Genomic DNA, 13,370 nt, shown 5'->3' with positions numbered 1-13,370 from the left:
TCGGAAAATTCATTTGAACCCATTTGTGTTGTTGACATAATATCCGCGTTGAAAATATTGATTTAACCTAGGTACAATTAAGGTGGCAATCGGATTTCAACTGTAACTGCATTGCTGCGGCGGTGTTGATGTCACCTCTGTCTGTGTCAATTTCCTTGACAAACTTGACTTGAGTTAGACGTTCACCTCGTCGCTCATTTTATCAAGAAAATTATCAGATTCAGTGGTCGTCGCAATAATATCGCAACAGTAATGCAGCAGAAGCAGTTGAAATCCGAATGTTGCCAACTATTAAAGCCATGGAACATTATGTCAGAATTGTATTCATAAATATTGGTAAAACTTGGCATCCTTTTGTCTTTTAGTGTATTATTACCATACTGACACCACGCTACGCTAGCCCTTCCCAGCGTATGAATAAACATCGGCGTGTTTGCATTTTTCGATATGGATTATTTCGGCGGCGCTCATGTAGTGATGTGCCCAGTAAGGTTATTTATTTAGTTTCAAATGTGTTACCCCAGTTTTTTTTTTATACAGGATTATTGGGTATTTTCCAAGTGGTAATTGATAAAAGTACACGTATAACAGAGATCACGAAGTTGCTTAAAGTTCTTTATTAGTTATTATTTTGTGTTGGTTAAGTCTAAAAGAAAATGTACTATTCTGGAATATTCCTTGGGACCGAGCCAAGATGACAAATTGCCCTCACCGAATAATGCCGTTTTGTCGCCTAAATAGCGTTTACTCGTAGTTTTAAGTTTATAAAATGCATAAATATGCTAGTCTGCAAAGTATTTGTAATATGGGCCGTGTTGCCTGGTTTCAAATTTGTAATAAATTAAATTAACCTTATAGAAAACGCCAAGCGAAATTTAATAATGTATTTTTCTTATCGGCTGACATTTGTCGATGTACGATTATTATTTTGGCTAGCTCCCCTAATAAGTTCAGTCGAACGATTCTACTAAGTACTTCAACTAGAGCTAAGATTCAGGTTAGAGTGAGAAGTCTCCTGCCAGTTATTTAAAGAAAAAAAAAACGTTAAAACTACGTCGAGTTCCTTACAATAACGACGCAAAATGTATTACTTTATTCATATTCTCGCATCATAGCCAGTCCCATGTTTGGAAAATACTATTTTAATTAATGGTATCTATTATTCCCTACATACGCACTTAAGGACAATTATTATATTAATTATTATTATTATTTTATTTTATTTTGAATCAATTTATTTACAAATAAGCTTACAGTCTCATGGTCTAGACTCTTATAACTAAAGTTATAATATACAAGTGCCAACTATTTTGCCCAATGTTTGATGAGTGTGGTTTTTGTTGTCAGCTTATGTTGACAGCACCTTAATAAATTGGACGTCAAATTTGTTTTATTTATTTTTTAGAAATACCTAAGTATACCTGGGCACATCACTAGTTTCCAACGCTTCCGTTTCGTTTGCTGCTCACCGCACTGCGATAGCCTATTGTTTTCCAAAATTCGCGACCTCTGTGTAAATATAACAAGAGAATATTTATAGATATAGGTTTATTTGGGTTGAAAACAAAATCAAGCGCGTACTAGAAGCAATTGACATACCTACCTTTTTTGTTTTTGTGTATTTATGTCTAGTTTTGTGTCTAGATTTTTAGTCTATAGGTAAATACAACGACGTGTAGAAATAAAGTTATTACGTCCATCTTGCTTAGGAATGTCTAGTGTGCAGACCTTTTGTCGTTTTCTTTTAATGTTACAATGTGAAGGACAATAGTAGATGAAAAAATCTTAGGGAAACGAATTGTTTCATATCAGTCACTATGATTTCCACCCAAAAAAGTCCAAAAAGTCTCCAAAAAAGACATCATTCTATTGCATACAAGTTTCCGTTTTTATTAATTTCCATTTTTGTTGTTATTTGTACTTTATTTGGAATAAAAGTGTATTACGTAATAGTTGGTAAACAGGACTTCTGTTAAATCCCAAAGTAGTAGTTTCTGAATAAAAAGCATATTTAAGAACTTCTATAAAACATGTTGTGATTCCTTTAGTTTTTAATTTTTTTAAAGCGAAGTCGTCGTCGACTGGAATCACCTGGATATTTAAAAATGGTAAGTAATTCCGCCAAAACCGTCATTGGCTTTTTTCCACTCTGTATTTGTATAGTATGTGTATGATATATGTGCTCAATGAAGTATTAAATACTTAAAAATTGAAATTTCAGAATTTTTTTCTGAAATTTCAATTCAGACTCATGTATTTTTTGTAGTTATATAATTAACCAAAGTGACAACCAAATTCACTTTAAATTAAGAACAGCTGCAAGGCTGAAACACGCCAAGTACTTAACCTTAGAAGTGACGAAAGATTTCGTACCGGTTGCTGTGGAGACTGCTAGACTGTGGGTAGTGAGGCTCTGGAGCTTTTTAAGGAGTTTTGCAGGCGTTTACGGGACAAGGGTATTGATCCCCGCTCTGGGTCTTGGCTGGTCAAACAAAATTTCCATCGCCATACAGCGCGGAAATGCTGCCGGCATAATGGGAACTTTTGGGCCGAACTTGTTGGAGATGGGCGTTAGTTTATAGATGTTTTTGACGAAGCTTGTTGCGGAAACGGGTTGTTTTAATATTAATGTAGAATTAGTTTGTGATGATGCTTGTACGGATTACATTCGTGTTTTGACAAAGCATGTGGCGGATCACCTTTGTATTTGATTATGATTAAAATATAAAAAAAAAAAATAAGAATTTATGTCGTCATGACAAAGTCCTAATTTCAAGAGAACTTGGTAGGCACTTGTCTTGTTTTAGTATCAATATTGATATTTAATGCATCTAAGAGTTAAATAAAACAGAAACAGTCAACATTTTCCAATGATATTGAATTAATTTTCTGAATTATGAAGCACTGAACACCGAACTGTTTTGTTCAAAACGTAATCAATCGTAATAATTAAACGTTTTTGTAACCACAACAAAGCATACCGCAGATGTCAATTGCCAGAAAATGTATCAGGCAAATATAATTAAATTACTAAAAATACATGTTTAATAATAAACATTTTTATAGTTTAGGTACATATTTTGTTTTCTCTTCTGAATAGATCATGTTTATTCTAAAAGGTCATTTAAAGCGAATAATATATTGACTTGTTTTTCACTGTTTTCAAGCAACTGACTGTTAATTTTACAAGTTTACATTATACGGAATACACACATACGGAAGCAAGACAAAAGACGCTAGAGCTGATTGCGTAATCGTTACACATGTAAGGACTTGATTATTGAAACAACGACATATTGGAAGTGTCTTTTATTTGTAAAGCGCTGTCTCACTCTTACCTTATTGTTTACACATATCTCTATTCTTGTTACTCTAACGGTGTTATTAAATATCGAATGAGACTACTATGGTTCGACCTAATAATCGACTTTGCCCTTACATGCCCTTTGAAATTTCAATTGAAAGAATATTTATATTCATTAATTTTAAATTTCACATCTCTCTTACCCTTACACACATGAAAGTACAATTCCAATTTTGAATCAAAAAGCCATCACCAATAGCATTCACTGAATCGGTAATCTTAAAACACCCTAGTAAAATCATTCGCCGAATTTTCATTCGATTCCTTCCAGTCGGCTGGCCAGGGCTGCCACGCACTCCGGCCCGATTGATTCGTGATTGATATTGCGGTCTTGCATTTGCTCCTCCCTCGTGTGAAATGTCCCGCGATAAGTGCTAGGGTTGGCAACAAGAATAATTTTCAATTTGGGCGGATACGATGTAGGTATCGAAATTTCAATTTACATAACGCATTTATGTAAACTATGCGTGTCGATATAAAAGCGGCATATTTCGGTTATATGTGAAAAGAAAATTTCAATAACAACACTAAAATAAACATTCGAATTTCTTAGCAGAGTTAAAATTCTACGGGAATAAAATATTTACAATGAAAACTACAGTCGTACAAAATCAATATTGTTGATAAAATACTGAATATATAATGCGAACGAACGTATAATATTTTATTCAAGCCTGCTAGAAATATTTTTTGTGGATACAGTTTGTGATTTTTATATTTTCGGTTATCGATTGATTTTTATAAATTTTATTGGTCCTATTATGTTTTCCTGTCTTAATACATATAAGTAGGTACACAAATTAAATTACATGAATACCTATGTAATTTGAATAAATAAGGAAAAACTTAAAAAACGCTATTTGTATTTCTCAAATACATTGGTTTTACATCACTTAGTTAATTAGTTAATCATTTTAGGTATTTCAATAAAAGATATCCATTAAAAAAACCATACCAATTTTAGAGTATCATGAACACTTAATCAAAACACCAAAATATATTTTGAGTATAATATTCCAGTAACTTTATATTTTAATTACTCAATAAATGAATTATTTTGTATCGTTAATATTTTCAATGTATTTCTAAGCAAAAGTTATCTCAGCACACTTTTTATGCAGTGTGTAAATTCAGTATGGGCAAACCTTTAAACGGTGTATATACACACTTACACACTGGTCAAAATCATAACCTTGCTTTTACTTTGCCATATTCGGGTAATAAATACATTTTTAATTAATATACCTACAGAAAATTCAAAAGCGAAGGTGAACTTGTTCTTTTATTTAGTGGCGGAATTTCTTATAACCAAATGAACGAAAATAAAATAGTTTATTTTACATTTAAATACCGTTTCCAAAATACTGTTATAAGCGGGAAAACTTTTATATTTTCTTTCGCATTCCGATAGAAAATATGTCCCTGTATAATAGCAATACAGACAGAAGGCGCTTTTCATTCGTATCACTTAAATTCCTTGTCAACATCGGTTATTCGAAAGCGCTTCGACAAACTCTTTTATTTCTGAAATATTCTCGACTCGCATACGCTTAAGATGAAATACGAAATTTGTTTTCCATTCTATTCGTGAGATGACGGTGGAAGTTCTTTTTTGTTTTATTTGGAACAGCGACATTGCATACTTTACGGGGACTGTGCAGGTTACCTCACGCTTTATCGCCTGTGGCATTCTCGAGTTTGATAACTTATTTAGGTAATTGTGCATTCATTTTTATAGTTGGTTGGTATGATTTCATAAATTATTTAATATCAACATGATTGCTATAAAGTTCGATTGTTTATTAAAAATTTTGCACAGTGAATTAACTTCACTATTGAAATCGGTGTTAGTAAAATAATACGTTGTAAGTACTCAATTCGATTGTATTTTCAAAGGTCCTTTGTTATATTGTTTGTTTATAAAACAGGTTTAAATAAATTAATCTAATGCTAAATAAGCGAAACTAAAACTTCCTAGAAATAGAAGCCTACAAATAGAAAATTGGCCCCAGGTCTGTTTCGTTCGGTAGGATACCCCGAAAGGATGGCGGCGTTGCCGCGCTGAACGGTAACGCCAATGCGTTGAGCGAGATATTATGCTGCAGCCTTCCGGTCACCCGTTGCGTCTATTAGGCGCTTGGCCAACTCCTTGTAAATGCTGTGCGCACCTTGACCGCTTGACCCCACGGCCCAAGCGTCTCCACTCCAAACGGCTCAAACATGCAGCCGGTGCCAATGGCTGCATTTTTTCGCCGCTTGAGAAGCTTGGCCGTATTGGCAGCAGCGCCAGCCTCAGCAGAGGTCCCTGGAAGATGGGACGGCGAGAAGGTATCCACGCACGTGGCGTCCCAGACGAGGGGTCGACCTAGCCTCCAGGGAACCAGTATCATGCCATCTGGCCTCTTCCCATAGTCACGCGCTAGACCCATCGGTTCTAGAACCGTAAAGGAACATAAATAAGAAATAAAAAATATACCATTTTAACTTAGACTTTCCCAGCTTTCCCTCGTCTTAACAGAAGCTATTTAAAAAAATGGTTCAAATAGTGCGTGTTTCAAGTAACTAGTGCATTTTTCTATCGGTCTGTTTAAGTCACTTACCTCCACTAGATACAGAAGCTGTGGTAGCCACGCAGAAGCAGTGCAGCAGTAGCGAGAGCAGCATCTTGCTCAACACTCTGGATCCTGGCTCTCTCATGCTCGCTCTTTCATCTTACACTGTTTCCAACTGCCTAGAGCGAGAGCTTGCATCTTCTTAGGGCTGTTTGGTTACATTCTTGAATGAGGTACCTGAAAAGATAGAAAAATCTATTAGTACAAATATTTTACTTAATAGAACTTCTCTCAGTAAAGACATCGAAGTTGTAGCTCGCTTTTAAAAAAGTTCAACTAGTTAGTAAAGTTGTGGTACACGTGTGAAAAGCAATCATACCCAAACGAGGGTCGGTATTGGATGTAATAGGTATATACGTCGTCACGAAATGGGAATTTTCTTTACCAACGTCTATCGCACAAGTTTTTAGGGTTCCGTAGCCAAATGGCAAAAAACGGAACCCTTATATATTCGTCATGTCCGTCTGTCTGTCCGTTTATGTCACAGACACTTTTTTGGTTTATTGAGGGGTTGTAAAAATATGTAACTAAAATGATTATCATGTAGTATATTAATATGGGTGCAAACCTTTGTATTTCCTATCTAGATCAAATATTAAAATACCTATTAACTTGTGTACCGTTATGCTCAAGCAATTTAAATAGATACATAGTATATACAGGGTGACCTTAGCCATTGGACAAACCCTGAAATCACACGTAGGGTTACTTCTCAGGAATGCTCTGACGTGAATATTTTTTTAATTAGAACAAAAGATAAAAAAATATTTTTTTCGAACAAAAGTTATTTGCAATAATCGACAACAAAAAGAAACACGTTGTTGTTAATCTTTGGCAGTGTTTTTGACAATTTGTTCGAAATATGTGATAATGATGACATTTTTCAAAAGTCAGAAGCTTATTAATGTCATAAATAAAAAAGATAATCTAAAAGGTTGAAGAAGGTTCCATACTATTCTTTGAGGATATTACCTTAGAAGCTACTTACACATACAGGCTGCTCCAAAGTAAAAAATGGTAATTTGTTAATTTCTTCGAAACCGCTACACCGGCTGTTATGATACTTTGTACAATGGTTCTAAATACCCTAATGCATATGTACATTTCGGCTTTGTCCAATGGCAAGGGACACACTGTATATATCCAAAAAAACATACATGTAAAAACATTTTTGTGTCAAAATTGTTATCTTTAAACCATTGACATATATATCTAAGGACGGGCCTTACGGACAATAAGAATGGGGCCTGTACAGCGGTGTCACGCACACGAATTCGAGCCAATCGTGCAGTCTAACGCCACAACGCGATTGGTTTATGAGTTCGCACCACGCGCGCGATTGGTCGCAACGAATTCTGTTGGACTGCGTGATTGGCTAGAATTCGAGAGTGACACCACTGAACTAGCGCCATTCTTAGTGCCCGTAAGGCCCATCCTTTAGATAGATACTTCAATGCTTTAAACAGGTAACTACGATACAGGCTTTGCCTAGTGTGGAGACCATCGTTAATCTTAGGCTTTAACATTAAGATTTTAAACCTTCACTGTAAAAATAATTTCCTGGTTGCAACGTAAAATGGAAATAAATATTAAAAAATATATAGATCGTTTCTTTCACGACGACGCATGCCTTGACCCATATTGTAATATTATGGAAGGTTAGGTTTGACAAATCTGTGCGTCATCGTGAATGACCCACACTATATTTTATGTACCACACGATACTCATTTTAGTTACATATTTTTACAACCATGTAAAGAGACATTGGAAAATAAGTATTTTAAGTACAGCAAAATTGCATGGGCACTGGACGCATTATGAATGAATTCATCCATTAACAGGTCATACAATTTTTTGTTTGTGTGTAAACTATTCTTAATTATATTTTGACTAGGTAGGTATTTAGTATGGGATGTAATTCAGAACATACACAGTCAGACTAATATTTATTTTATTTTGTCTCTTAGGTATGATATACTATTTCTGTAATAAATCGACAAGAACACTGGTAGAAGAGAAAAACGACAAAAATAGGCACAATGAATGCGAACTATTTGTTGTTTGCGATTGGTCGAAGTCTATCCGCTAATGTACTGACATAATATGAGACTTACTATGATCAATAACAAGTGAATAGGAAAGGGGAAAAAACTAGTAACCTTATATTCCGGTTCTATAAATAAACTTAGCTTCAACCATCACTGAGTAGGTTAATTGTAAATCTCTTTTATGGCGAAAAAAAGAGAATTACTTATTAAAGGCATTGAACCTAAGGCCTAAAGAACTAATGTTATTTTCTTATAGATAGGCAGTTAGCGTCTGCTATTATGTCATTTAGTTATTGTACATTTCGCTCGTACTTGTCCGAACATATATTGGCGCGAGCGAGACGCACTACAACTAAATGAAATTAGTCAGATATCATTCCGATGTCAGTGTACGTTCGAATTGGCCTCTAAGTAATTATTTTTGTACAGCGTTGTCGAGCGAGATTCATTTATTCAAAAAAGAAACTACATATTAATTTATATTAACTAGTTAATTTAAATAATATAAAAGAGTTAAATGATATTATATTCTGAAACAAATAATTGAACAATTTGATATCAAGTGACAAACAAATCGCATATAACCGATTTGCAAAACCAAAGTGATTTCGGATATGTGTTCCGTGAACAAAGTTTTGTAGGTACGGAACACTAAAAATACCTACCTCATAGTTGTTGACTCATACAACTAATTAAAACTAAAAGGACTCACGTAGTTAGTTGATGAATTAGCTGAAACATTTAACTAATCCTGACGCTCTGACCTTACGACCTTAATCTTAATGACAAGGGCAAACCGGTCTCAAATTGAAACCGAAACCGGTTCTAAAGGTCCTAGGGATTGTGTAACACTAGAGCAATCTGGAATTACAATTATCGTTGTTTTATCGTTTACGATAATTATGTTTACCTTGTACATTAAAATTTTATCGTTTCAGTAAAAATAGCGCGCAGACATTGGAATTGGATCGTGGATAACCGTATAAATTATACAGGATGTAATCGTTAATTGTTTACATGTGATTATTCTGTTAATATGCAGAATGAAACTATTATCTTTCACCATACGCTGAGGTGTGAATTTGTGGCTCATAATACGGAACAACTTTTACTATGGGGCCAAATCTTAAATAACGAAAAAAAACAGCTGTTCCATAGAAAATATGTCAATGTGATTCACCGAAATGTATGAGATAGCAGATTTTTTTCGGGATTTCAGGGCTGGCCTCATAGTAAAAGTTGTTCAGTATGACCTACATATCCACCCCTTAGAGTATGGTCCAACATAACAATTTCACCTTGTATCAGATATCAAAAAACTTAAAACTAACATCGAAAGTACGTTAAATCAAATACTTTTTAGGGTTCCGTAGCCAAATGGCATAAAATGGAACCCTTATAGTTTCGCCATGTCCGTCTGTCTGTCTGTCTGTCTGTCTGTCTGTCTGTCTGTCTGTCTGTCTGTCTGTCTGTCCGAGGCTTTGCTCCGTGGTCGTTAGTGCTAGAAAGATGAAATTTGGCATGGATATATAAATCAATAAAGCCGACAAAGTCGTACAATAAAATCTAAAAATTTAATTTTTTTTAGGGTACCTCCCCTATACGTAAAGTGGGGGTGAATTTTTTTTTTCGCTTCAACCCTGGAGTGTAGGGTATCGTTGGAAAGGTCTTTCAAAACTAATTGGGGTTTTCAAGAAACATTTTTTGATAAAGTGAATATATTCGGAGATAATCGTTCCGAAAGAAAAAAAAAATGTGTCCCCCCCCCCTCTAACTTTTGAACCATAGGTCCAAAAAATATGAAAAAAATCGTGGAAGTAGAGCTTAAGAAAGACATTAAATGAAAACTATAGCGGACATGATCAGTTTAGCTGTTTTTGAGTTATCACAAAAAGTTTTCCCTTCATAGTAAAAAGACTTATTTTAATTAGGTACTGATTATGCAAATTTGCCTATTTGTTTAACTCAGGTGAAAGGTACCGTTTCATCCCTTGGTTAACAATTTACTATACTTTAAGCTCCAGTTTAGCTTATTGTGACGGAAGAGTAACTACGGAACCCTACACTGAGCGTGGCCCGACATGCTCTTGGCCGGTTATTTTAAATAATACTAGAAATAACCAAAATTTTAAGTTTAAACGAACCCATATATTTAGTATGAAGTGGTTTTATTTTATCACAGTAAAAGGTTGGAATATGATAATCTAATCGTGCTAAAGTAAAACCATTTCTAAAAAATTATTCATTGATAATGGTTGACATACTAGGCATTTTAAAGTAAACCCTCAGAGCATGTCGTACTAAATGTATGGGACCGCTTAATATTTTGGATTTTAATAATACTATTTAACAAAATTATTGATGTGATTTTACTACGTACTTTAGATACTCGTGTTAATTAACCGTTTTTTATATGTTATATTTACAGAGTAATCGTCTGTAAACATTTAACGATTATACACTGTATAATAGGATCAGAGCTATATTGTGAGCGCTTGGCAACCTTGCATCTCCATTTTCGTTAGCAGGATCTCTACAGACTAAGCTAGCGGTATCATTGATTCATAATTTTAGAGACCAAGGTGACGGTAGATTAAATTAACGTAGACTGTATTCTCTCTGAACGAGCTGCTAGCTCACAACTGTCTAACCATGTCTGTCCAATTTCGTGATATCCCGGTGATCTTATCAAGTTATTGCGGCGATCTGTCATGTTTGGCTGTTCGACTATGTCATAGATAAATGACGAGGGCATAAATCTTGTATTTTGGTGCCAGAGATTTCCTTATGGATGTACAAAATGTTGGTTTTATGAAAGCTGCTATTTCCACCGAGCATTAAATAGTAGATTGTACAACAAGGGCATAAAGCAACTGCTCGCTGCGCTCAGACCAATAAATTGTCTCGTATAAAAATGGACATTTATGCCTGAGTTATGTCTGACTTTCACTTGAATTGCAAGAAAATTATACAATAATATCAAGTATTTTAGGTCATTTTGCCGTATATTTTCAAGTCTAAAGAAAGGGGGCGCGGCTGTCGGGAACGCGCCGGTCGGGGGCCGCGGGCAGCGGAAGTTTGTATGGCAGATATTGGACTTTATATTTAAGTTGATACGGGTCGTAATAGATGATTTTACTTTATGCTTGAGAAGATAATAAGCAATTTTATGCCGCTTACACACTTGCAATCAAGCAAAGGACAAATATAACTATTTCCATGGCATCACAAAAATGTATTAGAATACCTATTTAGTAGTGAAATCAACCACGAATCAGTCATCAAGTTGTTGTTTTAGTGCTTTTTTGTCGCGAAAAGTATCCGAGTGAGCGAGATGCGCTGGAAAGCAATAAAATATCAATAACAGATTGTAAAAATTCGAATGCTGCTCCAGGTGGTCCTCAAAGCTACTTCCTCTATATTTCAATGGTTGTCAAGTATCCATTAACCACGTGCTGTATTTACATGTATGCCCGTACTTTAGCACAATTTATAACCGTGCAAATTTCCTACAGCCATTACACAGGAACTGAACTTAATTATGCTTTAACGGCCCCGTGCATTAGAAATGCAGTCGATTAATGTGGCAGTTTTCACCCAGGACTAATAAATGGTAAAAGTTTTGTAACTACCGCTGTTAGAAAGTATAGTGGATTTAATGTTCACTTTTAAATAAGGAAAGTTTATAATAGACAAGCACTTTACTTAAGTAAGGATTCAAGAACAAAAATATCATACCTCCAGGTCCACAGTGCAGACTTCGTCATCTTACAGAAAGCTCATCCACCTTAAGTTTCTTCAAAATAAAACATTTAACACATAATATCAGCTGCAAAACGTATCGTCAAAATTTAAAGAAAATAAGCGATTACAAAAGAAAACATAATAAAGAAAAAACCTATATCCTAACCCGCTATGCACCCGGCACAAACGTCCCAAAAATACCGCAAGCGTTCCCGCGTTGAATAGCCAACGATATAAGTTGGATCAGGTACGAACCAGACCTAGAATTGCAACCCCTACCCCGCAAGCGTTTATACAGGTCCCTCACAAAATCCTTTACCTCGGAACACCAAGGCCCAAGAATTCAAGAATGCATTTTGATATGCCTTTACATGATCTATGGGAAAAGGGATGAGGTCAACCGAAAAGGTGACCGACATTGACGTAGACCTTATGACCGTAGACAAGGCACGTTTCTCAACCACCAGATGATCGATGGGGGTAAGAAAGGGTTAAAAAGATCGGCATTTACTGGACAACATAAAGTAAAAGGTAAATTAATCCGGTGATTATTTATTCTAATAACAAAAAATTTAACCATTAGAAGTTTGAAATGTTTCATTCGACTAAGTATTTCTTTCAAATCGCTTAAATAAATTAACCGGATAGTTGATGATCATATCAACTGTAACGAATAAGATTTTTAAAACGCAAACATTTTCTTAGTACTTTTTATATGTTAGTTATGCTTCATTTTACTATTATCATTCGTCTAAGTGTTTCTTTCAAATCTCTTGTCAAACAAATAAACCTGATATTCATCATATTCCTATCAACTGGAATTAATAAGATTCTTAAAACGCAAACATATTAAAATTATAACATATAAAAAGGAAAAGACTTACTAAAATTAATTTTCTTTTCACGATTTTCTTTGAACATAGGTAATGAAATAAAAATACTTTTAACAGATATTTATTAAGCGAAATCTTGATACAAAGCCTAAGCGACAAGTCTATGTAAAACGTCTTCACTCTTAAATCGTATTTACTTTTGGGCCAGTAAATGTCTTCACGGCTCATTTAAACCGGGTAACCTCGCCGTATTACGAGCCACTAAACTTAACTTACTCAAAAACTCGTAAAACAATGTACCCGCGATTTGTGCAGTCGAAACAGCGCATTACCTGCCCATAACATTATCGGTCCCATAAAGATCGTCGTTGCTTCGGATCCGTGTAGCAAATGCTCGCAATTTACTTTATTACAGTCGACGTATCATGACCAACGTAAGCAGACCCCTCATTGATACGCCTGCAACCCTTTTTCAGTCGAGATCACGCTAGCGCGCGGGACGCGGTAGGTCATGGACGCTTGGGGACGTATAGGTTTCGTGGTGGATCGTGACGTTCTGCGACAATTTTTTTCAAGCCGAATCCGCTGCGCGAGACCTCTATTTGTCAAACAAGCCCCTCGAGGCCGAGCTTACAGGGTGTCGGCATTGTGTCGGATGGAGATGAGATGCTAGTGAGGCCATGAATTTGGGTGGATATTTTTGTCAGAACATCTATTTAATTCGAAGGTTAGCCGCAAATGGCTTTGCCTTGGTTTCTGATTTTAATA

The 13,370-nt window shown here is 35.3% G+C and overlaps 1 protein-coding gene across 1 annotated transcript in view; it reads right to left on the bottom strand.

The window, feature by feature from the left end:
* Positions 1 to 13,370, bottom strand: part of LOC133527086 (protein sidekick-1-like) — a 310,716-nt gene that overhangs the window by 191,149 nt on the left and 106,197 nt on the right. The window contains exon 2 of the mRNA XM_061863979.1: positions 5,965 to 6,153. Within this exon, the coding sequence (XP_061719963.1) occupies positions 5,965 to 6,061 (97 nt within the window). The 5' untranslated portion in view covers positions 6,062 to 6,153. The remainder of the gene's footprint in view (positions 1 to 5,964; positions 6,154 to 13,370) is intronic.

This window comes from Cydia pomonella, chromosome 17, assembly GCF_033807575.1.
Source record: "Cydia pomonella isolate Wapato2018A chromosome 17, ilCydPomo1, whole genome shotgun sequence".
Lineage (NCBI taxonomy): Eukaryota > Metazoa > Arthropoda > Insecta > Lepidoptera > Tortricidae > Cydia > Cydia pomonella.
This window is presented reverse-complemented; position numbering and strand designations above follow the sequence as displayed.